Here is a 27,960-nt window from a genome sequence, read left to right as displayed (position 1 = left end):
AATATCTTAATATCTTATAAGCACCACTGTTGTTTTATTTCTGACATCTGAATTTAAAAGTGAAATTGCAAAAACTGGTTCAGATGAATATCAAGCATTTCATACCATTGTTTCTTTAACTATTTATAGATGGCTATGAATACTATTATTATGGACTGAATGGATTTATGTGCATTTGAATATCACCACTTCCATTGTTGCAGGAATACCAGAAACTTATAATAAGGAACCCACATAGAACTCAAGATCAACTCCTGTCTCCCGGCATTAGGCAGAATCTTTTTAAGATGGAGTACTGCAGTGCTGAGCACATGCTGCGTGCTCTCAAGTACACTTATCCAGACATTTAAAATAGTTACTTAGAATATAACTAGAACTTAACATTTTGTTTCATATTCTACATTACTTATTTTCACTTAGCATTAAAACCATCCCTAGTGGAAAAAGATTCAGGAACACTTTAAGACATTTATAACTTTATGCCACGTAATATCCTTTAATAAACACAAAGGTATATATTTCTGAGAAAAAATGGACAATAAGATAAGCTAAAGAAAGGAGACAATGCAAAAACTCCCAGTTTTGGGTTTTTTTTTTTTTTTTTGTATTTTTCTGAAGCTGGAAATGGGGAGGCAGTCAGACAGACTCCCACATGCGCCCGACCGGGATCCACCCAACATGCCAACCAAGGGGCGATGCTCTGCCCATCTGGGGGTCACTCTGTTGCAACCAGAGCCATTCTATCACCTGAGGCAGAGGCCATAGAGCCATCCTCAGCGCCCAGGCCAACTTTGCTCCAATGGAGCTTTGGCTGCCAGAGGGGAAGAGAGAGACAGAGAGAAAGGAGAGGGGGAGGGGTGGAGAAGCAGATGGGTGCTTCTCCTGTGTGCCATGGCTGGGAATCGAACCCGGGACTCCTGCACGCCAGGCCGAAGCTCTACCGCTGAGCCAACCAGCCAGGGCCAAAACTCCCAGTTTTTATGAGACTCTGCTAGTCCTGGCACAGTGTGTCCCACAGTAAACATGCAATTGCCTCTTTCTCTGATCTCCATAATAAACAAGATAGGCTCTGAGCATCCCTATTAGTCAAAATTATTCTCATCCTTCCCTTAGTTGTGATGGAAGAATGAAATTACCTTGAGGTTATATACACTTTCTGACTTTGAAGCCAATTAAATAAGTATCAACCAACTGTGTAATTTTTAGGTTAGAATTTTATTTCAGGAAAATATTCAGATTTGTAACATATAAAAAAATAAACCATGATCCTGTGAAAGACCTTTTGCATATAAATTACTTATACTTTAAAAAGTAATTCTTTCTCAATCATTTAAATAAGAAAATACATTTAAGATGCAAAATCTCTGCTTAATAAACAAATTATTAAATAAATAAAGACAAAGTTTTGTATATCTTGTTATCAGTTTGGTACATTAATCTTGAAATATTAAAAAATAATTGAAATTTGTTGGCACCTGATGTATATAAAATCAATTTTAAATATGCATATCACAAATTTAGGTTGACATTTACTCTAAGCTCATATTTAATTTTATTAAATAGCTGTTAGTGACTCACTTTTTAGTACAGATGTTCTGCATTAGATAATATTAGTTAACAACTTTCCATAACTATAAAATAAAAATTTGTTTTTTAATTCAAATACTACATACTAATTTTGTCTCCTCATCTCATTTTGGCAGGAGAACAACTCAATTTTGAAGAAATTTATTTAAGTAATCACCCAAAATCCTACTTTCATGAAATGTCAGCATTCCTTTTTAAACATGTCATGTTAGTAATTTACACAAAATTACATTTTAACCACATCAAATACTGCGTAGTATGATTACTTTACATTTGATTTTATTTCAAATAATTTTTATTTTAAAAAATTATTTTTTATTTATATATTTTTTTATTTAGTGAGAGGAGGGGAGGCAGAGACAGACTCTCTCATGCGCCCAGACCAGGATTCACCTGGCAACCTCACTAGGGGGTGATGCTTTGCTCATCTGGGGCCCCTGCTCCATTGCAACTGGAGCCATTTTTTAGTGCTTGAGGTGAAGGCCATGGAGTCATCCTCAGGGCCCGAGGCCAACTTGCTCCAATTGAACTAGGGCTGTATGAGGGAAGAAAGAGAGAGAGAGAGAGAGAGAGAGAGAAACGAGAGGGGGAAGGGTGGAGAAGCAAATGGGCGCTTCCCCTGACCAGGAAACAAACCTGGGACTTCCACACGCCAGGCTGATGCTCTACCACTGAGCCATTCAGCCAGGGATATCAAATAATTTTTTATAGTAACAGGAATTAACTTCGGCTCTAACAGGTTTTTACTTAGTGATATAGATTTCTCATTATTATTCCTATTTTATTTTCATCACTCACATTATCATAGACATAAGGGTTGATCAAGCCTTCCCTTAGGATAAATTTTAAGTAGAATTAATTTAGTAAATATCAATGATATTCTAAAAATAAAACCTTTAAATTGGCATAGAACTCCTATATTTACTCAGTTACCTCTCTCTCTCTCTCTCTCTCTCTCTCTCTCTCTCACACACACACACACACACACACACACAAACAAAATAAAAATTGTAGTCATATAAAAAAGTGGGCTCTTTTAATCTTTAAAAGTGTAGAATTTCATCAAAAGATTTGTTATTGTAATAATTGAAACCCTTATACAAACATATTTTGTGTATTATTTATTATGTTAAACATCAAATAAATGGAGAATTTTCAGGCATGGCACAATGGATATTAATAGATAATAGGATAGTTTTATAAAATAATCTTTAATTTTTACATATTTTGCTATGTAAATAATATTTTTGCTAATAAAGATGTGAGTCTGCAAATGGATGAGAATGAGAATGTAAGGAATGTATAATCAATGCTTTTATTATATATGTGTTTACAAAGTTATCTATTAAAATTAGAAAAAGTATTTTTTTCTTTCTATATAGCTTAAAAGTTACTCATAGATTCTTTTTTGGAGGGGCTGAAGTTTTTCACTTAAAATATATTTCTAAGTATTAAAAATATTTTTTTACCAAACTTTACTTAAGTCATAATTCCACATTTGTTTTGGAAATATTCCATTTTCCAGTCTAGATGCAATATAATTTGCATTTTATACTGCTACACTTCATCACAAAATGTAACATTTTATATGTCTTCTTATCATCAGTTTGTTACATTCCAAGTTAAATTGCCAATATAGGATACAACACTAGGATAGTAAGAAAAAGATGTTACTAAAAATGCATTATTATTTATACTTGTTTTGTCTTATATATTAAATATTTTTTTGCAAATATACAATTTCCAACACAATTTTAAAATGTTTTCAAATAAGTCAACTCTACAACACCATATTTATTGAACATAAATATATGTATATATTCTATACATAATATACAATGTTTGTAACATATATTCATAAATATATATATAGGAAAGAGGACAATAAGTAATTAGATATAAATAACTTTATAATACAAAATATATACTCTTATTACAAAACACTGTATTTAGTAAAAAAAAAAATTCTTTTTACATGGCTGCTTTACCACATTTTGAGCATTCAAGATCCAAGATCTTAATCTGTTCAATCATGTATCTACAAATCTTAACAAAATGCCTGATACGTTGTAAGATTTCTTTAATGGTTGGGGTGAATAATGAATGAATTATTCCCCATTTTTCTCAAAAAGCAAGCAAATAAAGAAGTTTTGCACAAACACATAAAAAATAATAATTTATCCACAAATTATGTTTTAGTACTTGCTAGCAAGCAGGCAAAATATGCATATTTAAAAGGCATAATGTTTTCTATAAGATTTTTGTAAAGAGTATTCTTTAGAATCCATCTTTAAAATTACAAAAATAAAAAGCATATTTCTTTCTTAAGTATGTTTTACTTATCTGATAAGTTTAGAAGGAAGCACAATTAGTGAAATAAGTCAGCCAGCAAATACAAGTACCAGATGCGTTTACTTATCTGTGGAATCTAATGAACATAATAAACTAACAAACAAACTAGAAACAGACTCAGATATAGAGAACAGAGTGGCAGTTGATAGAGGGGATGGGGATTGAAAGCCTGGGAACAAAAATTGAAAGGACTGAGCAGAGGAAAAAAAATTATAGACACAGGCAACAGTGTGGGGATTGCGAGAGAGAAAGGGAGTTAGGGAGAGGTGGAGGGGAGAGGGAGGATAGTTAAGGATGCAGGGTAGTCAACCTTTTTATACCTACGCCCACTTTTGTATCTCTGTTAGTAGTAAAATTTTCTAACCGCCCACTGGTTCCACAGTAATGGTGATTTATAAAGTAGGAAAGTAACTTTACTTTATAAAATTTATAAAGCAGAGTTACAGCAAGTTAAAGCATATAATAATTATTACTTACCAAGTACTTTATGTCAGATTTTTCCTAAGTTTGGCAGAAAAAATCTTTATAAAACAACTTACTATAGTTAAATCTATTTTTTTATTTATACTTTGGTTGCTCCGCTACCACCCACTATGAAAGCTGGAACACCCACTAGTGAGTGGTAGGGACCAGGTTCACTACCACTGGTAGAGGGTGGCTTACTTGTGGTGTTGAACATTGGAGCAAAGATGGCCCGGGCGCTGGGGATGGCTCCTTGGCCTCTGCCCCAGGCGCTAGAGTGGCTCTGGTCGCAACAGAGGGACGCCCCGGAGGGGCAGAGCATCACCCCCTGGTGGGCAGAGCTTTGCCCCCTGGTGGGCGTGCCGGGTGGATCCCGGTCGGGTACATGCGGGAGTCTGTCCCGTCCCCTTGGCTGTGGGACGGGAAGAGAGAGACAAAGAGGAAAGAGAGGGGGAGGGGTGGAGAAGCAGATGGGCGCTTCTGTGTGCCCTGGCCGGGAATCGAACCCGGGACTTCTGCACACCAGGCCGACGCTCTACCGCTGAGCCAACCAGCCAGGGTTCTAACAATTATTTTAGAAGAGAGAAAAGATCTGTGATGTAGCTATTATTAAATCGTTTAATGCAACAGTTATTTTTTTTTTACATTTTGTGTGTGATAATGTTCCAATTCCCAATTTTCCCAAACATGCCAAAATGTTTCTTACACACCACAAACTTAATCACAAACTTATTTTTATTAGTTTTAACATTTATAATATAGCACTTGTTCTATAGACTTTCATATGGTTATTCACATGTAAATAAGTTAACTATAAGATATTAAATGAGCAAAGAATTTAAATAATTAGTTTTAACATAAACTCTAAACTATCAATGCCATAATTCTGTGGATAAATTTCACACAAAATGTAATACATGGCTATGTCATATACATCTTATATATGAGACTGGATGGAACATAGTTTCTGGGTCCTGTAACAAACAGGGCAAGGAAATATAAATGTGTGTGTCTTAAATTATTTATTTACACATATCTACAAACATTTATCCTTACAACCAGGTATATCTATATATGAATTAATCATGACTGCATTACTGATGTCTACCACAATAATTCATTAGAATGTGAATCATTTTGCCTCCTCCCTTTACTTATCTATTATATAAATTGCCACTTGAAGAGTGAGAAACCTGCACCCTCCTATCTATAACCCACTTATTTGATTGTTTTTTTTCTAGTACACATTTATAGTGGTGTTAGAATTGTCAACCTGCACCCTATGGGAAACAACCATATCACCTAAAAGACAGTGCCAATGTAGAGTTTCTTTTACCTTGATTCTTTTTTTTTTTTTTTTCAGAGACAGAGAGAGAGTCAGAGAGAGGAATAGATAGGGACAGACAGACAGGAACAGAAAGATGAGAAGCATCAATCATTAGTTTTTCTTTGCACGTTGCAACACCTTAGTTGTTCATTGATTGCTTTCTCATATGTTCCTTGACCGCGGTCCTTCAGCAGACCGAGTAACCCTTTGCTCGAGCCAGCGATCTTGGGTCCAAAGCTGGTGAGCTTTTACTCAAACCAGATGAGCCCGTGCTCAAGCTGGTGACTTCAGGGTCTCAAACCTGGGTCCTCCTCATCCCAGTCCAATGCTCTATCCACTGCGCCACTGCCTGATCAGAATACCTTGATTCTTTTTAAAAATATATGTGTATATATTTTAATTTACTGGGATTACATGGTTTACCAAAGTATACAGATTTTAAATGTACAACTCAATATAACATCTTCTACACACTGTATCATACACCTGCTGCCCCCAGCAAAGTCCATTGCCTTCCTCCCCCTACCTGCCACTCCCCTTTGCCTCAGGCCATTGCCACACTGTTGTCTGTATGTATGTGTTATGAATATAAGTCTTTTGGTGAATTATTTTACCTTTCTTTCATTCAGTTTCCATGCCCCAACAATTCTGGCAGCTGTCCATCTGTCCCATGTGTTTTTGTCTTTTTCTATTTTATTCATCGGTGCACTGTATTCATTAGATTCCACTTATAAGTGAGATCATGTGGTACTTGTCTTTCTCTGCCTGGTTTTTTTTTTTTTTTTTTTTTTTTACTTAACATAATAATTGCCAGGTCTACCCGTGATATTGCAAAATATAAGATTTCCTTCTTTTATTACACTGTGTAGTATTCCATTGTGTAAATGTGCCATGGCATTTTTATCCACTCATCCACCAATGGACTGTTGGGCTGTTACCAGATCTTAGTTATTGTAAATAACATTGAAATGAACATGAGGGTACATATCTTTTTTCGAATCAGTGTTTCAGAATTCTTAGAATATATTTCCAGAAATGGCATTGCTGGATCAAAAGGAAGTTTTATTTTTAATTTTTTGAGGACGCTACATACTATTTTCTACAGTGACTGCATGATTCTGCATTCCCACCAATGAGGGTTCCTTATTCTCCACACCTTTGCCAGCACCTGTTGTTTGTTATATTTGTTGATGACAGCCATTCTGGCAGGTGTGAGATGATGCCTCACTGTGGTTTCAGTATGCATCTCTCCGATAATTAATGATGTTGAGCATTTTTTCATGTGTATTAGCAATCTGTATGTCATCTTTGGAGGTTTGTCTATTTAAGTCTTTGACCTTTTTTTAATTGGATTGTTTGTCTTCCTGATGTTAATTTGTAAAAGTTTTTTCTATAAATTTTGAATATTAACCCCTTATCAGACATGTCAGAGAATATGTTCTCCCAGTTACTGAATTGTCTTTTCATTTTGTTGATGGTTTCTTTTGTTGTGAAAAAGATTTTCAGTTTGATGTAGTTTCTCTTTCTTTTTCTTTCTTTCTTTCCTTTCTTTTCTTTTCTTTCTTTCTTTTCTTTTCTTTCTTTCTTTCTTTCTCTTTCTTTCTTCTTTCTCTTTTTTTGTTTTTCATTTCTATTTCCTTCCTTCCTTCCTTCCTCCCTCCTTCCCTCCTTTCTTCCCTCCCTCCCTTCCTCCTTTCTTTCTTTCTCTCTCTCTCTTTCTTTCTTTCTTTCTTTCTTTCTTTCTTTCTTTCTTTCTTTCTTTCTTTCTTTCTTTCTTTCTTTCTTTCTCTTTCTTCTTTCACTTTGTTTTTCTTGCCTGAGGAGATATATTGACAAAAAAATCTTTCTGACACATGTCTGAGATTCTACTAAGTTTTCTTCTAGGATTTTTATGGTTTTGCAATCAACGTTTAAAACTTTATTCATCTTAAGTTTACTCTTATGTATAGTGTAAGTTGGTGGTTTAGTTTTAATTTTTTTGCATGTACTCATCCAAATTTCCCAACACTATTTATTGAAGAGACTGTTTTTGTTCCATTTTATACTTTTGCTTTCTTTGTCAAATATTAATTGACCAGAAAAGTGTGGATTTATTTCTGTTCTCTTTTATTGATCACTGTGTCTGTCTTTATACCAGTATCAGGCATCAGGCTGTTTTGGTTACAATAGCCTTGTAGTAATGCTTGATATCAGTTAGTGTCATACCTCCCACTTTGTTCTTTGTTCTCAAGATTGTTGAGACTTATTTGGATTGATTTTTGTTTCATAAAAATTTTTGGAATATTTGTTGTAGATCTTTGAAGTATGCCACTGGTATTTAAAAATTCTGCTAAATCTATAGATTGTTTTGGGTAGTGTGGACATTTTAATGATGTTAATTCTTCCTATCCATGAACAGAGGATAGGCTACCACTTACTAGTATCTTTTTCAATTTCTTTTGTTTAATAGTCTATAATTTTTCAAGAACAAGTCTTTTACCTCCATGGTTAAATTTATCCCTGATTTTTTTTGTTGTGGTGGTGGTTTCAATAGTAAATAGGATTGCTTCCTTAATTTCTCTTTCTTGTATTCATTTTCGGTGTATAAAAATGTCACTAATTTCTGAATATTAACTTTGTATTCTGCCTGACCTGTGATGGCACAGTGGATAAACCATTAACCTGGAACACTGAGGTCATCAGTTTGAAGCCCAGGCTTACCTACTCAGGGCGCATATGAGAAGAAAACTAGTTGGTGATCCCCAATATTTTTTCTTTCCCTCTTCTCTCTCTAAAATCAATAAATGCAATCTTTTCCCTCCCTTCTTTTCCAGGTGAGAGGGTAGGGATAGAGAGATAGACTCCCATATCTTCCCCAACCGGATCCACCCAGCAATCACCATTTGGGTTTAATGTTCTGGCCATCTAGGGTGATACTCACAACTGAGCTATTTTATGCACCTAAGGTTGAGGCTCCAGAGAGCCATCTTTAGTGCATAGGCCAATGCACTCGAACCAATTAAGCCATGGTTGTGAGTGGAGAGGAGAGAGAAAAAAAAGGGGGAGGGGGAAAGATGGAGAGGTGGAGAAGAAGATGGTCACTTCTACTGTGTGCCCTGACCAGGAATCAAATCTGGGAAGTCCACACATTGGGCCGATGCTTTACCACTGAGTCAACTAGGCAGGGAAAATAAAATCTTAAAAAAACATATGTAGGCCCTGGCCGGTTGGCTCAGCGGTAGACCGTCAGCCTGGCGTGCAGGAGTCCCGGGTTCGATTCCCGGCCAAGGCACACAGGAGAGGTGCCTGTCTGCTTCTCCACCCCTCCCCCTCTCCTTCCTCTCTGTCTCTCTCTTCCCCTCCTGCAGCCGAGGCTCCATTGGAGCAAGGATGGCCCGGGCACTGGGGATGGCTCTGTGGCCTCTGCCTCAGGCACTAGAATGGCTCTGGATGCAACAGAGCAATGCCCCAGAGGGGCAGGGCATCACCCCCTGGTGGGCATGCCTAGTGGATCCCGGTCGGGCGCATGCAGGAGTCTGTCTGACTGCCTCCCCATTTCCAGCTTCGGAAAAATGAAAAAAAATATATATATATATGTATATAATTTTGTATTCTGCTATTTTTTTAGGTCTAGTATTTTTATTGTGGATACTTTAGGATTCCTGTGTACAATGTCATGTCATCAGCAAATAATGACAGTTTTACTTTCTCCTTTTAAATTTGGATGCCTTTTTTTTTTGTCTGACTTCTGTTACTAGGACTTCCAGTAGTACACTGAATAAGAGTAGTAAAAGTGGATATCCTTGTCTTGTTCTTGATCTTAAGAGAAACATTTTTAGTTTCTGCCCATTGGGTATGATGTTGGCTGTAGGTTTGTCATATATGGCTTTTATTATGTTGAGCTATGGTCCTTCAATTTTCAGTTTGCTAAGAGTTTTATTATAAATTGGTGCTATATTTTATCAACTGTTTTTTTTGCACCCATTGATATGATCATGTAAATTTTCTTTTATTCTGTTTATATGATTTAACAAATTTATTGATTTGGGAATTTTGTACCTGCCTTGTATTCCCGAAAGAAATCTCATTTGATCATGGTGTACAATCTTCTTAATGTATTGCTGTATTCTGTTTGCTAATGTTTCTTTTTCTTTTCTTTTTTTTTTTTTTTTTTGAGAATTTTAGCATCTACATTCATCAAGTATATTGGCCTATAGTTTTATTTCTTTGTGATGTCTTTATCTGGTTTTGGGATTAAGGTCATATAAAAGTAACATCTCACTGCTTATGGATGAAAGCCAAACTGATAAATAAGAGAAGCAATCATAAAGTAACATCAAATATTATATTACTTTGATGTTCCATATTGTATAATATATTGAATGAAAAAAGATGATTTCATTGTTAAACAGTAGTCATTTATATTGCTTACAGCATTATGTTTGGTAAAATGGAAAATTTTATTTTGATTTTATTTGTCCAGTAAAATTGTTTTGTATGAGTACTCTAAATTATCTATTTAATAAGTATTTATGTAGTTCCTAAAACATGCAAGGCACAAAATTACTCATTTCTATCTATCGTTTTATTAGAATTATAACATTGTTATATTATAATATTATAAATTATAACATTCATACTAGAACACCTAATTTTAGGGTGTTTTTTGTTTTTTAGTGAGAGAGGGAGAAAGACAGGGACAGACAGAAAGGGAGAGAGATGAAAAGCATCAACCCATACTTGCATCACTTTAGTTGTTCATGGACTGCTTTCTCAAATGCGCCTTGACTAGGGGGCTCTAGCTGAGCTAGTGACCCCTTCCTCAAACGAGTGACTTTGGGCTTCAAGCCAGCAACCTTTGGACTCAAGCCAGAAACCATGGGGTCATGTCTATGATCCCATGCTCAATCCAGTGACCCTGTGTCCAAGCTGGTGATCCCATGCTCAAGTAGGATGAGCCTACATTCAAGCTGGTGTCCTGCGGGTTTCAAACCTGGAGCCTGAGTGTTACATGTTGATGCTGGATCCACTGTGCCATCACCTGGCAAGCAAGATGTTTTCATAGATAATATTACCTAGTGCTTCCTATATGCTTAGCAAAGCTAGCTCTTCAGAGAAGAAATGATCTTCATATTATTCAGTGGTTTATTCTCAGTCTTAGAATAATTCCTGGACCTCAATTAAATATTTTCTAAATAATTGAATGAATTTTTTTAAATAATTTTTCTTACTACTGGTCAGGATCACTAGTGCACGATAAAATGAAAATTATTTGTCACTGTTATCCTCTAATAATAGTAAACATTGGTCAAATACTCGGTAAATAATCAAAAATATCATTAATGCTCTATAAACATTGGCTCATTGAATACTTTTATACAGCCTACAAGGGTCTGTTGTTGACCATTGCAGAGACCATGAAACCAAGGCACGGAGAAGTGACTTATCCTCATTAAACAATCATAAATCACCTTAAACAATTTGATCTTCTCTCCCCCTTAATCATATTTCAGTTAAGTTGATGTTTTCTATTTTCTCTTAGACGACCCTAGAGATTGGTGCTTTGTGTAATATGTTCTGTGTCCTCTATTATTCTTCAAAATCAACTCTTTCTCCATCTGGGTAAACTGGCACCTGGCCCAAGACTTACATTTGGCTCTATATGATTTGAAACTTGTATAATTTATCTGGAAATGTTACTCAAGTCTATCCATAACTTGTCTATCAGTCTGGCTGAACACTTTTTTTTTTAACCCTCTCAAATCCACTTCTTACTTCTTTCTCCTCTTTGACTAATAAGTATATTTTTTTGAGTGAAGGTGGTTAAAGATGCAAAATTCTACTTCTAAGACTAATAAGCTCTGGAGGCATAGTGTACAGCACGGTCACTATACATAACAATACCATATTGTATATTTGAAAGTTGCTAAGAGAGTAGATCTTAGAAGTTCTCATCACAAGAAAATAAGTATAACTACGTGAAGTAACAGGCTTTATGAAAATTGTGGTAATCATTTTACAATATATACATATATCAAACCATTTTTCTGTATACCTTAAACTAGTGCAAGGTTATATGTCAATTATATTTCAAAAAAACCTGAAAAATATTTAAAAAATAAAATATAATCTCTTAATTATTTATTACAGTATCTCCCCATTCATACATACCCTTCACCATGAATGAAAAAAAATATTCCCAAAGTAAATTTTTATCAAAGGAGCTTTAAAAACTTTTAAGCATTTTGCAAATGAAAGAATAACCTGCCTGACCAGGCGGTGGCGCAGTGGATAGAGCGTCGGACTGGAATGTGGAGGACCCGGGTTTGAGACCCTGAGGTCACCAGCTTGAGTGCAGGCTTATCGGGTTCGAGCAGGGCTCACTAGCTTGAGCCCAAGGTCATTGGCTCGAGCAAGGGGTCACTCAGTCTGCTGTAGCCCCTGGTCAAGGCACATATGAGAAAGCAGTCAATGGACAACTAAGAAACCACAACAAAGAATTGATGTTTCTCATCTCTCTCCCTTCCTGTCTGTCTGTACCTCTCTCTGACTGTCTCTGCCACAAAAAAAAAAAAAAGAATAATCATTTGCCTAATAGTATTCTTATTGTATGAACTTTTCAGAACAAAAGAATTTATTTAGCACTGTTACAAAGATCTCTTGGTACTTACATTGATATTAAAGAATATTATGCAACAACTCACTCTGGAAAACCATTTTTAGATTTATTCTAAAATAGTGGGTATTAACTGGGGACAATACTGCTTCTCAAAGACATTTGGTAGTGCCTGGAGACAGTCTTGGTTGTTATAATGTGGGGAAGAGAAACAGGGAATACCATTAGCATTTAGTGGGTAGAGGACAGAGTGATGTTAAGCATCCTAAGAGCACAAGACAGCCACTGCACAACAAAGTGCCATCTGCTCAGAAAGCCAATAAGGAGCACCTCTGATATGTTTACATTTACTCTATCCATTACTTATATTTCTCCTCCTGTTACAACAGATTGGGAACTGTCAGAGAACAGTGACATTGTGTGCATTTATATGGGATGCTTAGTCTTTTCTCAGACCTTAGTATACTTCTCTGATGACAGGACTGCTGAATACTCTGAGTAAGGCCATTATGATATGTCCTGGAAATAAAAATCTTTAAAACAACACTCGATCCATATCTGAAGGTCTACCACTTTTATTAGGAGCAGTGAGTTGATATACCAAGATTTAACCAAAACCATTTCAGCCATGGCAATATCTGCTTTTCATTTCCTCTGTGTAACACTTCCTTTTTCTAAGATGTTCAACTTATTTTTCCAGTTTGCAATTTTGCAGTAAAACTCAAACCTTACTTTCCTTTTAACTCACAGCATTATTTTTATAATGCTCAAAACTATCAGGCACTTTTCCTTTAACAGTTTGTTAAATTCTTTTTAATTCCAGTGAAATGAGACTTTTGTGGTCATCCTTTATTTTTTCAACAAATATGTATAAATTACTGTGTGTACAGGACATATTACTACAACTATTCAGGTGCTATATATGCACAATTATAGTAACCCATAAGAATTTTGCCCCAATAAGAAAAATAAATGAGGTATCCTTCAAAATAATGCAGTTTAAAAACAAAAGCAGCGTAGCACTTGATAAAGTATTATGGGAGTTATTTAAGAAGAAATTATACATTTTGTCAGAAACAAAGTTACATAGAGAAATGGCACTTAAAATAATTCATAGAATAAATGCTATTTGAAATGGTGGAGTTTTCCTGGAGGGAGAAAGGAAGGAATTCAAGGCAGAGTTGAATAGGGGTTGATGCACAGAAGAAGTGGGCTATTAGGAGACATCTAGATACACTAAATTGTAGGGCAGCTTATCTTCAAAGGGGTGTTGAGCACAGCATTAAAATGAGGTATTTTTAAAGCCTTGAATGTTAAGGTGAAAACTTTGATCATTAAGTAAAGGCAATAAAAATCAACTTAAGTTTTTGATCAAGTAAGTATCAAGCTCAGAACCAAATTTTAGAAAGATATTTCACAATATGTAAAACTGAATGGGCCCGAACAGGTTGAGTGTGGGCTCACCAGGTTGAGCATGGGGTTGCTGGCTTGAACATGAGATCACAGACATGACCCTATGGTCACTGGCTTGAAGCCCCAGGTAATTCGTTTGAGACCAAAGTTGCTGGTCACTGGCTCAGATGGCGCCTTCCAGTTGAGACACATATGAGAAAACAACCAATGAACAACTAAGGAGCTGCAACGAAGAATTGATACTTCTCATCTCTCCCCGCTTCTGTCTGTCTGTCCCTAGCTGTCCATTTCTCTGTCTTTCTCGCTGTCTCTGTCACACACACAAAACAAACTGAATGGATTAGGGAGCAATTAGAAAGAAGATATCTTTATTATACAATTGAACAACAAGAAGATCTCCAGTAAAAATAAATGCTTCAATATTTTTGTTTATATTCTATTACATATATTTTTACAATTGTGAGCTCTATGGTGCATTATTTTCAGCACATTTTCTCTATATACCCCATTTATTACCCTTATATTTTAGTTTCAAATCATTGTTTCTCCAATATCTTATTCTAGTTATTTCAATAACTATAAAATGTTTAGAAATAAGTGAATTTATCATTTAGAAATGTATGATAATCAAATAACAAAATAAATAAAACTTAGAAATGTATCAAATGAAACTCCACTGTATCAATGGCCTGAGGAAGTGATATAAAATGCAGCTTTGATTGGCTATGGTTGATAGGCTCGCTTTGTTTTGGAGGGCAGAAAGAAATTCAACTAGCTGATTGATAGCGGGAGATGAATTACTTATGAAAAGGCATTGGAGGGTCACTTGTCAAATTTCATCACTAGTTGACATTTCTGAAAGCTCATTAAAATATGTCTCCATATCATCATTGAAAAGACAAAATGAAAAATCAAAATTCATTTTCAATCTGTTTATGTTTTTTATGTTATTTTAAGTAAAGATTATCAAAGGCACCATGGGATGAATTCACCATGTGGATAATAAATAATGAAATGAACACAGTAATACTAAGTTATTTTAGGTTTTATAAATCTGCCATGGGAGGGCTGACACATGTATTAATATTTATTTAACAAACACGCGACAGTAATATACACTGCATAGGCTAAGTCAAATGCAATGACATTAAAACTATACAACTGGGTGTAGAGTCATCTTAGTTATTATTTGCCAGTCCTTTTGTTAATTGTCAGGTTGGTTTTTGTTTTATGCATTATCTAATCTTGAAATTTTCTCCTTACATATCATTTTGGTAAGTATGAAAAAGGTCAAAATCATCATCAAAAAATAATTATAGAATAATCTTTAAATTAAGTGATGTATTTTGAAATATAGTAAAATTGAGAAAGCTCAAAAATAAAACAGTAACTGCATAGTCATATTAAATAGTTTCTAGAAAATTTCTCCTTTAGGAAGATGATATTTTTATTTGTAGCCTTTATTAATGGAAAAATATCTTTTAAAAATTGCTTTGTTTCCTCTGTTATTGCTGAATTTAAGTTTGATTTCTCTCTGTGACAGTGTGTGTATTAGGCAAAATTACAAAGAAAAAATTTCTTTTTACTCTTTCTACCTATTTCAGAGGCTCCATTCCCCTCCACAATGTACGGAACTCATAGAAAGGATTAGCTAAACTTCTTTGTTTTAATACAGACTAATATATTACTTTTCTATTAATAACAATAATAGAAAGCAAAACACTGATAAGGCATTACCTGATTTAATATTTACAAAATAATATAAGGTAGGTACATTTACTGAGGAGAAAATTCAGGTTTAAACTGACTAGTAGTATAAAATCAGAAAAAGAGCTTGATTTACAACCTGTCATCTGATTTCAGAACTTAAGCATTAAAATTTGCACTATTGATTTTCAAGGTCACACTATATTAACATATGATATATTGTGTTCAAAAGTTTACATTTCACCCTAGAGATTGTGAACCTGTAGCTGGATACTGAACATTGTAGTCTTGTAAAAATATGGCCCAGTCTTCTATTGGTACAGCTTACATACCTCCTCAGAGGATTGGTGGGCTTTCTACACCACCCAGTAAGGGGTTCCAGTGTTGGCTTTCTGTACTTCAACCAAAAACTAAATTTCAAAACACAAAATCTTAGGCATCATAAGGAAAATTTAAAACATTATTTTGAAGGGCAGAATAAAATATTCTGTGGTTCTGTAATAATCTCTTAAAACACCAGCCTTATTTTTAAAACACCAGCCTTATTTTTTAAATATCAATATAAATAAAAATACATAATAAGCAATGCATGATTAATCCTTAGTGTAATATTTAATTAATCCTTAGTGTAATCCTTAGGCTTAATTTTAGTTCTTGAGCTTCTTTTTTAAATACGTTCATAATGAATATTCTTTCTTAGAGATCCTCTAAAAAAAATGAGTAATGTTACTTATAAAAACAGATTTAGAATTATTTTTTTTGCAATTAAGATATAAAAACACTTGACCAATAAATATGAGCTTTATTATGAAATTATATAGTGGTATTATATTTCTTATATTATGAAAAACCTCGCTACTTCAACATCCAAAATTTACTTTACCATTTACTCATCCTAATCTCTAATCATCCCAACTATGCTAAAAGAAATGGCATAAGAAAAGAAAATGGAAGTATGATGAAATCATCTAGAGTGGTGGTGGCCAATATAGTAACAACCCGGAATACAGTGTGTCTGTAAAGTCACGGTGCACTTTTGATCGGTCACAGGAAAGCAACAAAAGATGATAGAAATGTGAAATCTGCACCAAATAAAAGGAAAACCCTCCCAGTTTCTGTAGGATGATGTGGCAGCATGTGCGCATGTGCAGATGATGATGTAACACCGTATATACAGCGGAGCAGCCCACGGCCATGCCAGTCGAGATGTGGATGGTACAGAGGAAAGTTCAGTGTGTTTTATGGCTCTCTAAATTCAAATCCGTGGGCCCTGGCCGGTTGGCTCAGTGGTAGAGCGTCGGCCTGGCATGCAGAAGTCCCGGGTTTGATTCCCAGCCAAGGCACACAGGAGAGGCGCCCGTTTGCCTCTCCACCCCTCCCCCTCTCCATCCTCTCTGTCTCTCTCCTCTCCTCCCTCAGCGAGGCTCCATTGGAGCAAAGATGGCCCAGGCACTGGGGATGGCTCCTTGGCCTCTGCCCCAGGCGCTGGAGTGGCTCTGGTCGCAACAGAGCGATGCCCCGAAGGGGCAGAGCATCGCCCCCTGGTGGGCGTGCCAGGTGGATCCCGGTAGGGCGCATGTGGGAGTCTGTCTGACTGTCTCTCCCCATTTCCAGCTTCAGAAAAATACAAAAAAAATAAAAAAATAAAAAAATAAAAATTCAAATTCGTGACCAAAGTGCAACGTGAATATCGGCGTGTTTATAATGAAGCACCACCACATAGGAATAACATTACTCGGTGGGATAAGCAGTTGAAGGAAACCAGCAGTTTGGTGGAGAAACCCCATTCTGGTAGGCCATCAGTCAGTGACGTGTCTGTATAGGCTATACAGGATAGCTACCTAAGGAGCCCTAAAAAAATCTGTGCATGAGCCCACATTGAACTGCAGTGAATAGGTATGAAATTGGGAGAGTTTTCCTTTTATTTGTAGCAGATTTCACATTTCTATCATCTTTTGTTGCTTTCCTGTGACTGGTCAAAAGTGCACCATGACTTTACAGACACACTGTAAATGGATATTTAAATTTAAATGAAATCAATTGATATTAATTAATCTGAACCACAGTTTTTTTTTTAGTTGCAAGATCCACACTTCAAGTGCTGAGTACCCACATGTAGCTAGCTACTGGCTACTATTTTAGGACAGATATAGAACACTTTCATCATCACAGAAAGTTCTAATAGACAGTGCTGGTGTGGAAGGATTATGTAAAAGTGATCAATGATTATATACAAAATGTCCTTTATAGCCCATACACACAAACACGAATTTAAAAGTTTGGTTCTTATTTATGCATATGGGCAGTTTTATGTCATGCTATTAAATGCATTCTCAGAATACTCATCCTGAAAAAAAATTTTTTCTAATCTGTCTCTTGTGTTATTCATTTTCAATAACACTTGCTTTTCTAATGTAATTTTGTCAATGTCACATAAAGAAAATAAATTTCATCTATTGTCTTCTTTTCTGTTTTGTGCATAATTCTTTCAGTTTGTACAGATACATTATTCTTACTAAGAATTAAATAAAATCTGACTCATACAATCTGTTCTTCTAAAAATTAAATCAGAAAAAAAGGGTTATTGTTTCAGTGAGATCTGTATAAAAATAGGAAGATGAATGAGAATTTTCATCCAAAAAGAAAGTGGCTTTTTCCACTGTTCAGGTGCAGATTGTGCCGTGCATATTATATAAAATGTGCAGGCATTAGTAGTGCACAATGAAAATTTACCATTTTCTTTAATTTCAAGTTTAAAGAAACTGTCTTCCATCGCAGTGGCAGTAAAATTTATGATTAATATTTTATAAAGAAATGAATGTTGATTTAATATATTTTATAGGCTTAGTTCTTCTAAATTGTATATCTCGGGATTACAAAGTTAAAACATTTAGCTACAGAAATATACTTTTTTTTCTAGTATTATTTCAGTATGTCCCTTGACATTGTGTTCAATACTCATTTCTATTTCTCATCAAACTTGTCTTTTCACAATGATACAGAATTTTTATTTCAGATGTTATAACTTTCCATTATTTTAGTAATATATATATATATATTACTATATATATAAATATACTCTCACCACTCACCACAGAAAACAATAGCATCTTTTCTGCTTTGGTAATTTAAAAGGCTAAAGATTCTATTTGAGCCAGTCTTTGCAACTATTCATAAAAATGTTGTCAAACAATGTGGAAATCCTAAATTTATGTTACATAATGTCTAAACTAACCACTTTCTCTTTTTTTCCTTCCAACTCTCTCCATTTTCCTCCACATGAACCGGTAGAAATGTCCACATCATGCATATTGCACCTGTGTACCTACGTGGATCCATGGTCTACTATCTCTGAAAACAATCGTTGAGATGCTATGTGTTTATAAAGACCATACCAGTTTGCTCTAGTTTGATACAAACCACTGCTCAACGTCCTCTCTCCACTTCCCACCCCTCATTTCATCTCTGGGGAATATTCTACATTACTAAAGGAACATTGAGTATTGCCACCAGTTAGTTTTAATTAACTTTACGTACTTGAATGATAGCATGCTAGATGGTGGGAAAAATAATTTAAATAGATCTGGCCTCTGCCTTCTAGCCACTTACATTTAAACTATGATAGAATGAGTTGTTATTTTTAATTGGCCAGCAAGTATAATATTTTTCATGTAAAACTTTCTAAAAAATTAGGCAATTCAATTGCCTTCCTCCATAAAATTTGCTTGCTAATGCATACTGAAATATGGTGAACAGCTAAAAATGCCCAGGAAGTATACAACCTTTTTTTATTTCAAAGAAAGTAAAAATGACTTTGGCCCCTGACAAATGGCTTCCTTGAAATATTTTCAATAAACATAAACAAATTTCTATAATCTCAACAATAGTCAGATGAAGCCATTCTGTGACTATGGTGTGGAATAAGACAAATCAGTCTATTCCATTATTCAGCAACCACAGAAATGATCACATTAGCCACTGCATCTTTTCAATAGCAAAAGATACTTCTTTAATATTTTTGCTTTCTAGGTAGAAGTTGTCAACATACGCGTTGCTATATCGCCCCCAGTCCTGACAGCAGACAGTCTCAGAACCCTGTGTAGAATTCCAGGACAAGCCTTTTCTAACTCTTCTTAACAAAGCGTCTCCTAACTCAGACCTACATTCAGAGCTCGTCTGATATGCCTTCTCCCTAGCTGGAGAACACTAAATAAAGTAGAATTTGTCCTACTGGAAGACGCCTGATTGATCTTTGGCTGGTAATCTTCAATATTCCTAATGGCTCAATTTCTATTATTTTCTTTTACTTTATGTTGAGAATTCCCTAGGAAGCCACAATTGCATGTAACAAAGTTAATTTCATACAATAAAGCTCATCAGTCCCCTTCTCAGATTCTCAGCACTCTTGATTCTGCCCAAATCACTACCGTTTGGAAGCGAATTAGGGGTTTTACCCTTTGACACCGCCCTTATTTTTCTTCCTTGCCTGTAATGATTCTCAGACTAGCAGTCATGCCTTTGGAACACGATCAATAATACTATTGAGGGCAGTTTTATTTCCTTGGCTCTGGATTTCGCTACGCATTTTCTGTAGCTTCACGTAATTTAGAAATGATTTTAAACGTAGATGAAGAGAGACGTGCTCCAAGATCAAGGCGGAGGAAAGAGAGCACCCACTTACAGTGTATTTCTAGCACCTGCATAGCCACCTGCGGCGTGGCGTTGAGGGACTCGTGGTCTACCCTGCAGATCACCGCCACGCCGTCGTCGCTCCTGTCCACTCGGAAGTCCAGCGTGCTGCTGACGGTGAACGTCTTGCGGTTGGCGTCCTCTTCTTTTAAGTATTTTACATCTGAAAATAAAAGATAAATTGAAAACTTCTGTGACGCCCTCTTTCCACATGTAACAGATTCCATTTACTCAAAACTCTAACTAGAAGCACCTTCACCCTTTCTTGATTGATTTTTTTTACAAGTATTTGTTCGTTTGACATTTGATCCACTTGAATTTGAGAAAATAAAACTACACTACTTCAAAAGTAAATTTTAAAAGTTAAATTCAGAAATAATAGGGCGGGACACAACAGTTTATTTCTTAAGTACAAGGTTATTTTTTATACTCCCCTTCAAAAATCAGGCCTATTTACAATATTAACCTCCTTCGTTAGATTTCAGTATTATTAAAGGATAATCATAACTCTCCAAGCCACGAACACATTTGGAAAAAACATTTTCACAACTACCTGGCTATGCTGAAAGAAAGTACAATATATAATTTGACTTAAGATTTTTAACATGAACAAGGGAAGGTGGGTATAATTGCTAAAGAACTCCTAAAATGAGAAAGTTGCCATCTTTGTTAAAGAAAATAAGGTAGACAGTCACTTAGATAATTTGAGTGCTTAACTACCTATATTTGTCGTATAATTTACATTGCGATCAATGCTCTTCACTTAGCTGAAGAATTCATTTCAAACTGAATGGGAATATTTCTTTCAAAATGTGAATTCCGTTATTGGTATTTAAACTTCCTGTGCACGATTCTGATTCATTGTTAAATGGTGCACGTAGAGATTATTTGTTCTCTCTGGAAAAGAAGTTTAATAATATTTTAATTTAATTTGAATTTCTGAAGTCTAACGTAGCTGATAAGAGGGCAATTTTAATGAATTAGAAATCAAAATCACAGACTAAGGTTAAGATATCATTATAATCAGATCTTAAATATAGCTAAAGAAAAATGCTGTTCCACTTTCTGATGCTGACATTTCAAATGAACAATGATCTTTTCAGAAAGAAAGAGTTCTTTTACATCAAGTGCAGAAAATATTTCAGTTCACCATGTATTAGATAATTTATTTGAAACATTTACATTCCCAACAAATTAATAAAAATTCAACTTCCCCACTTTTGTATCCTGTGCAAAAATTTGACTTTGAAAATAATATTGAATTTAATGTATTTGACGGACAGATATGTGCCTGGCCCATTGTGTTTCAGTTCTTTGAGGAGAGGTATAATTTTATCTAACTGAATTAAAAAAAAAATAAAAGAAATATCAATAAAAGATAAAACTAGATACATGTTTGTTTGTTTTTTTCTGAAGCTGGAAACGGGGAGAGACAGTCAAACAGACTCCCACATGCGCCCCACAGGGATCCACCCGGCACGCCCACCAGGGGCAGACGCTCTGCCCACCAGGGGGCGATGCTCTGACCCTCCGGGGCGTCGCTCTGCAGCGACCAGAGCCACTCTAGCGCCTGGGGCAGAGGCCAAGGAGCCATCCCCAGCGCCCGGGCCATCTTTGCTCCAATGGAGCCTTGGCTGTGGGAGGGGAAGAGAGACAGAGAGGAAGGAGGGGGTGGGGGTAGAGAAGCAAATGGGTGCTTCTCCTATGTGCCCTGGCCGGGAATCGAACCCCTGTCCCCCGCACGCCAGGCCGACGCTCTACCGCTGAGCCAACCGGCCAGGGCCTAGATACATGTTTTATGTCTTATTTTGAACATGTTTAGAATTACATTTACAATTTTAAAAAAATTACCTAATTATGATTTTATCGGAAAAGAAAGTTTATGTAATTTAGACAGTTTTTAGAGTAAGAACAACCTCTAACATTTGAAAAAAATAGGAAGTGTATAAAATCTGAATTGTCTTTTAATTATCAATCCTATAGGTCATGGGGTTTTCCATAAACACGTATCTTTTGAAGTATTTCAGTTTTGCTACCCAAAGTTATTTCTGAGATTTTTGCATTAAAAATTAGTTTCAACCTTAGCATTAAAAAATAAATAAATAAAATCTATCAAGGATCCTGGCCGTCAGTTAAGAGAGTCAGTTAAGAGAGTCATCCTGAATAATAAGGTTGCGGGTTCGATCTCCAGCCACGGCACTCTGAGTGGAACAAAAAAATGAACGTGGCCCTGGCCGGTTGGCTCAGCGGTAGAGCCTCGGCCTGGCGTGCAGGAGTCCCGGGTGGATTCCCGGACAGCGCACACAGGAGAAGCGCCCATCTGCTTCTCCACCCCTCCCCCTCTCCTTCCTCTCTGTCTCTCTCTTCCCCTCCCGCAGCCAAGGCTCCATTGGAGCAAAGATGGCCTGGGCGCTGGGGATGGCTCTGTGGCTTCTGCCTCAGGCGCTAGAGTGGCTCTGGTCGCAACAGAGCACGCCCCAGAGGGGCAGAGCATCGCCCCCTGGTGGGCGTGCCGGGTGGATCCCGGTCGGGCGCATGCGGGAGTCTGACTGCCTCCCTGTTTCCAGCTTCAGAAAAATGAAAAAAAAAAAAAAAAATTGAACGCTTCCCTTCTTCCTCACCTCTCTGTCTCCCTCTCCGTATCTCCCTAAAGATCAGTCAATAAGTAAAACTCTGGCTAGATAGCTCCATTAGTAGGAGCATCATCCTGGCTGGTTGGATTTCTGTCAGGGAATCCGATTTCTCGATGTTCCTGTCTCTCTCACTGTCTCTGCCTCTCTCTCTCTCTAAAAAAAAGGAAAAAATATGAAATTACCTCTTTCAGTTAAAATAGTATAGATGCATTTAGAGTTTCTTGCTACATTAAAAAATTATGAAGCTCTTTAATTTTTTAATCTCATATTTGTACAAAATTTTGCCTCAGTTTTACATATTTTATTCTTCCCTATAAATGTATATCCAATGTCCTATTGTTCATAGGTCCAAGTGGTGGTAGTTTAAAAAAATTTAGATCTTTGGAGAAAGGACTTTTATTTTTTATTTTTATTTTATTTTATTTTTTTTGTATTTTTCTGAAGCTGCAAATGGGGACCTCCCGCATGCTCTGGACCAGGATCCACTCGGCACGCCCACCAGGGGCAGACGCTCTGCCCACCAGGGGGCGATGCTCTGCCCCTCTGGGGCGTCGCTCTGCAGCGACCAGAGCCAGTCTAGCACCTGGGGCAGAGGCCAAGGAGCTATCCCCAGCACCGGGGCCATCTTTGCTCCAATGGAGCCTTGGCTGTGGGAGGGGAAGAGAGAGACAGAGAGGAAGGAGGGGGTGGGGGTGGAGAAGCAAATGGGCGCTTCTCCTATGTGCCCTGGCCGGGAATCGAACCAGGGACTCCTGCATGCCAGGCCAACGCTCTACCACTGAGCCAACCGGCCAGGGCCAAGTAAGGACTTTTATAATCATGTTATACAACATCTGAAATATTATTCCAGAATATTGCTGCTAATTTTTTCATATAATAACAGCTACATTTTGAGACCACACACGTCTGGTTCCTGTAGCTGTTTTGGTTTCCTGTACAAAAGTATCATTTAATGTAATATTAATTGGACACATAAAATCTGATAGCAACTGAATATAACATAAAATGTTAACGAGTATCGTTCAGAAAAAATAAATAAAAGTGTAATTTGTTGCTTTTAATATTAGCTTATGTTACAATTTATCAGATTACTAGAAGGCATAAAATAAACAGGGAGATGCATGAAAAAGAGCCAATCACTGCCCAGGCCCCGTAGCTCATTTGGTTAGAGCATCAACTGATGAGCACAGATTGTGGGTTAGATCCCCGGTCAGGGCACATACAGGAATCAACCCGTGAATACATGGATAGGAAAGGTGAGACAACAAATCAGTCTCTCTCTCTCTCTAGCTCTACCTTCCTTGCTCTCTAAAGTCAATAAACTTAAAATACAATTGAAAAAAAAGAAAAGAGCCAAAGTAATATCATTCCCATGTGATATTACTTCCCATATGCTGATCACTTCCTACCGAAATAGACAAAAAGAAGTACTTAACATTGATCTCTACTTCACCTTCTAGCTTTATAAAATAACTGATGCATTAACACAGTTACCAATCAATAGAAATTTTCTTTATGTTTCATAATTTGTTGATTGCATGTGTATTTTTGTTTTATGTGCTTCTCTTGTTTTAGATAGTTCTATTTTTACTCCTTGGTCATATCTCTACCTAACACTGTGATCTAGATAGAGCAGTATTTCTAAAACTGGAATGTGCTATTAATCACTTTGGATCTTATTAATATGCAAATTTCTACTAAATATGCTGTGAGGTAGAGCCTGAAAGTCTGCTGCCGGCTCACGGACCATAGTTTTAGGAGCAAAGATAAAGTGGATACATGGGCACCAGAGATATGTCCAAATGTAAAAAGAGAATATTGGAACTTGCTCTGCACAGCTTCTTTTTTTCTTTTCTTCTGTCTTTTTTCATCTCTTTCTCTCTCCTTTCCTTTTCTTCCTTCCTTCCCTCTTTCTCTCCCTCTCACCTCTTCTCTTAAGCTTCCATTTTACCTTAACTATTTTCAAATATATATGTCTTCTTTTTTTCATTTTTCAAAATAAATATGTTATATATTAGTATATAATGCATTGGTGCAATGGCTAGCAAAATTTGAGGGCAAATAATAAACAGAGAAATTTGTAGGACTACTTTCTTTCTTAATCTGTGCAGCTAACTCTCTATCATTTTCCAAAGGAAATTCTTGACATTTAAGTACTTATTCCTAAAAAAATCAAACATTGGTTGTTTCTGGTGTTGGCAGTTAAGAATTGCCTCATTGGCCCTGGCCGGTTGGCTCAGTGGTGGAGCGTCGGCCTGGCGTGCAGAAGTCCCGGGTTTGATTCCCAGCCAGGGCACACAGGAGAAGCGCCCATCTGCTTCTCCACCCCTCCTCCTCTCCTTCCTCTCTGTCTCTCTCTTCCCCTCCCGCAGCGAGGCTCCATTGGAGCAGGGATGGCCCGGGCGCTTGGGATGGCTCCTTGGCCTCTGCCCCAGGCACTGGAGTGGCTCTGGTCGCAAAAGAGCAAGGCCCCGGAGGGGCAGAGCATCGCCCCTTGGTGGGCGTGCCGGGTGGATCCCGGTCGGGTGCATGCGGGAGTCTGTCTGACTGTCTCTCCCCATTTCCAGCTTCAGAAAAATACAAAAAAAAAAAAAAAAAGAATTGCCTCATTATATTTTTGTATTTACATTGAAGATCATAGATTTTTTTAATAATAAAAACATTTTTAAAAATCTGCTTAAGAGAATTCCTTAAATATACTTTTCAACAAAATTTGCTTTCTTAAATATTTCTTAGTGAAGCCCCCCCAATTATCCAATTATAGCAGTGTGTGTGTGTGTGCGTGTGAGCGTGCGACAGAGACAGAAAAAAAAAGAAATGAGAAAGGGACAGCTAGGGACAGACAGACAGTAAAGGAAAGAGACAAGAAGCATCAATTCTTTGTTGTGACATCTCAGTTGTTTTTGATAGCTTTCTCATATGTGCCTTGACCAGGGGGCTCCCGCAGAGCAAGTCGCCCCTTGCTCAAGCCAGTGTCCTTGGGCTCAAGCCAGTGACCATGGGTTCATGTCTATGACCCCATGCTAGAGTTGGCAACCCTATGCTCAAGCTGGATGAGCCCACACTCAAGCCAGCGACTTTGGTGTTTGGAACCTGGGTCCTCTTCATCCCGGTTCGATGCTCTATCCCAGGGATCCTCAAACTACGGCCCGAGGGCCGCATGCAGCCACCTGAGGCCATTTATCTGGCCCCCGCTACATTTCCAGAAGTGGCACTTCTTTCATTGGTGGTCAGTGAGAGGAGCACATAGACCATATTGTTAGCCAAAAGCAGGCCCATAGTTCCCATTGAAATACTGGTCAGTTTGTTGATTTAAATTTACTTGTTCTTTATTTTAAATATTGTATTTGTTCCCATTTTGTTTTTACTTTAAAATAAGATATGTGCAGTATGCATAGGGATTTGTTCATAGTTTTTTTTTTTTATAGTCCGGCCCTCCAATGGTCTGAGGGACAGTGAACTGACCTCCTGTGTAAAAAGTTTGGGGACCCCTGCTCTAGCCACTGCACCGCCTCCTGATCAGGCTATAGCAGTTTTTATGTTATGTATATTTATGAGACTTGGATTGTAGAAGAGCAACTTGCTTCTATTTGGGATCTTAGGTTGTTTACCTCATCAAGAGCTACAGTAGGAACAAAATGGTAAATGTGTGAGTTCAATGGTTGGATGCTCCCCTCACCCAAATCAGTAAGTTTAGAAGTCCTGAGTCAAGATAGTCAAGGATCAAAGAAAAGGGTCATCTGTACTTTTTACATCCAAATCTTTTCATAAATATTCAGATCTCAGGAGATACTTCCACATCCATATAGCTACATTAATTACTCTGATAGGTTTGCTTTCTTCACCTTTATAATTTTGATCCCATGTAAACATATCTGCAGACACATTCTCAGTTTTAGAAAGTGAAATTCTGCCCTGTATCCTGTGCAGTCCTCTCAATCCAACATGCATCTAAAATGGGCCAGTTTCCCGTTAATCCAGGGGTCCCCAAACTTTTTACACAGGGGGTCTTATTTTAAAGTAAAGAAACAAAACAGGAACAAATACAATATTTAAAATAAAGAACAAGTAAATTTAAATCAACAAACTGACCAGTATTTCAATGGGAACTAGGCTCCTCTCACTGACCACCAATGAAAGAGGTGCCCCTTCCAGAAGTGCAGTGGGGGCCGGATAAATGACCTCAGCGGGCTGCAGCCCCCGGGCCGTAGTTTGAGGACCCCTGCGTTAATCCATTGTAAGGCCCACAAACCACACTGGGACTAATGCAGGACTTAAGTACATGTTCTACCTTGTTCCCAGTACTGAAAACACCATATATTCTCATTATCTGGACACACCTCTTAGGGGTCATTTAAGACAGTGGTCCCCAACCCCCAGGCCGCGGACTAGTACCGGTCCGCGGGCCATTTGGTACCGGTCCGCAGAGAAAGAATAAAGAACTTACATTATTTCCGTTTTATTTATATTTAAGTCTGAACGATGTTTTATTTTTTTTTAAATGACCAGATTCCCTCTGTTACATTCATCTAAGACTCACTCTTGACTCTTGTCTAGGTCACGTGATACATTTATCTGTCCCACAATAAAGGCCGGTCCGTGAAAGTATTTTCTGACATTAAACCAGTCCATGGCTCAAAAAGGTTGGGGACCACTGATTTAGGATATTGTGACTTTTCCTGACCTATGTGGGCATTCCATTCTCTGGGTAGTCACCACCATCACCACAAGGTGTCAGTATGTACCCCATATATTGATACTTACATAATTTTAATATTATTTTCACAGTCAGAGTTTGTAAAGGTGTTTTTGATGGATAAAATAATAATTTCAGTTGAAGAAGTCAAATAATTTATTCTGAATCTACATCAATTTTATTAATGGTATTTTAATGATTTTACATTGTTAGTAAGTTGGCTATATGTCCTTCTGCCAGAAAATACAGAAATTGTGAGCTTTATATGAGTGAAATACCTTGGCTTTTTTTGTCAAAAATGTGGAGTGAACATATTGAACAACTGCATATGTTATATAATTAGTGCTCAAAAGAAGTTCTATTGATCAACCATCCTAAAACAAAATACATCATTTTAAGTAACATGCTTGTCATTTTTTTTTTAATTTCCATAAAGGAACTATATCTGGTTAACTCATTCCATAACTGAGATGGACATTTTAAAACCAGTTAGTCTTAG

General features: G+C 36.8%; 1 protein-coding gene across 3 annotated transcripts in view; it reads right to left on the bottom strand.

Moving 5' to 3' along the window:
- CADM2 (cell adhesion molecule 2) overlaps window positions 1-27,960 on the bottom strand; it is a 1,163,936-nt gene that overhangs the window by 158,179 nt on the left and 977,797 nt on the right. For all 3 annotated transcript variants that reach the window (XM_066347042.1, XM_066347045.1, XM_066347044.1), the window contains one exon: window positions 20,125-20,295. In XM_066347042.1, the coding sequence (XP_066203139.1) occupies window positions 20,125-20,295 (171 nt within the window). The remainder of the gene's footprint in view (window positions 1-20,124; window positions 20,296-27,960) is intronic.

The sequence above is a fragment of the Saccopteryx leptura genome, chromosome 8 (assembly GCF_036850995.1).
Source record: "Saccopteryx leptura isolate mSacLep1 chromosome 8, mSacLep1_pri_phased_curated, whole genome shotgun sequence".
In the NCBI taxonomy this organism is placed as follows: Eukaryota; Metazoa; Chordata; class Mammalia; order Chiroptera; family Emballonuridae; genus Saccopteryx; species Saccopteryx leptura.
Note: the sequence above shows the minus strand (reverse complement) of the source record. Positions and strands in the feature narration are given on the sequence as shown.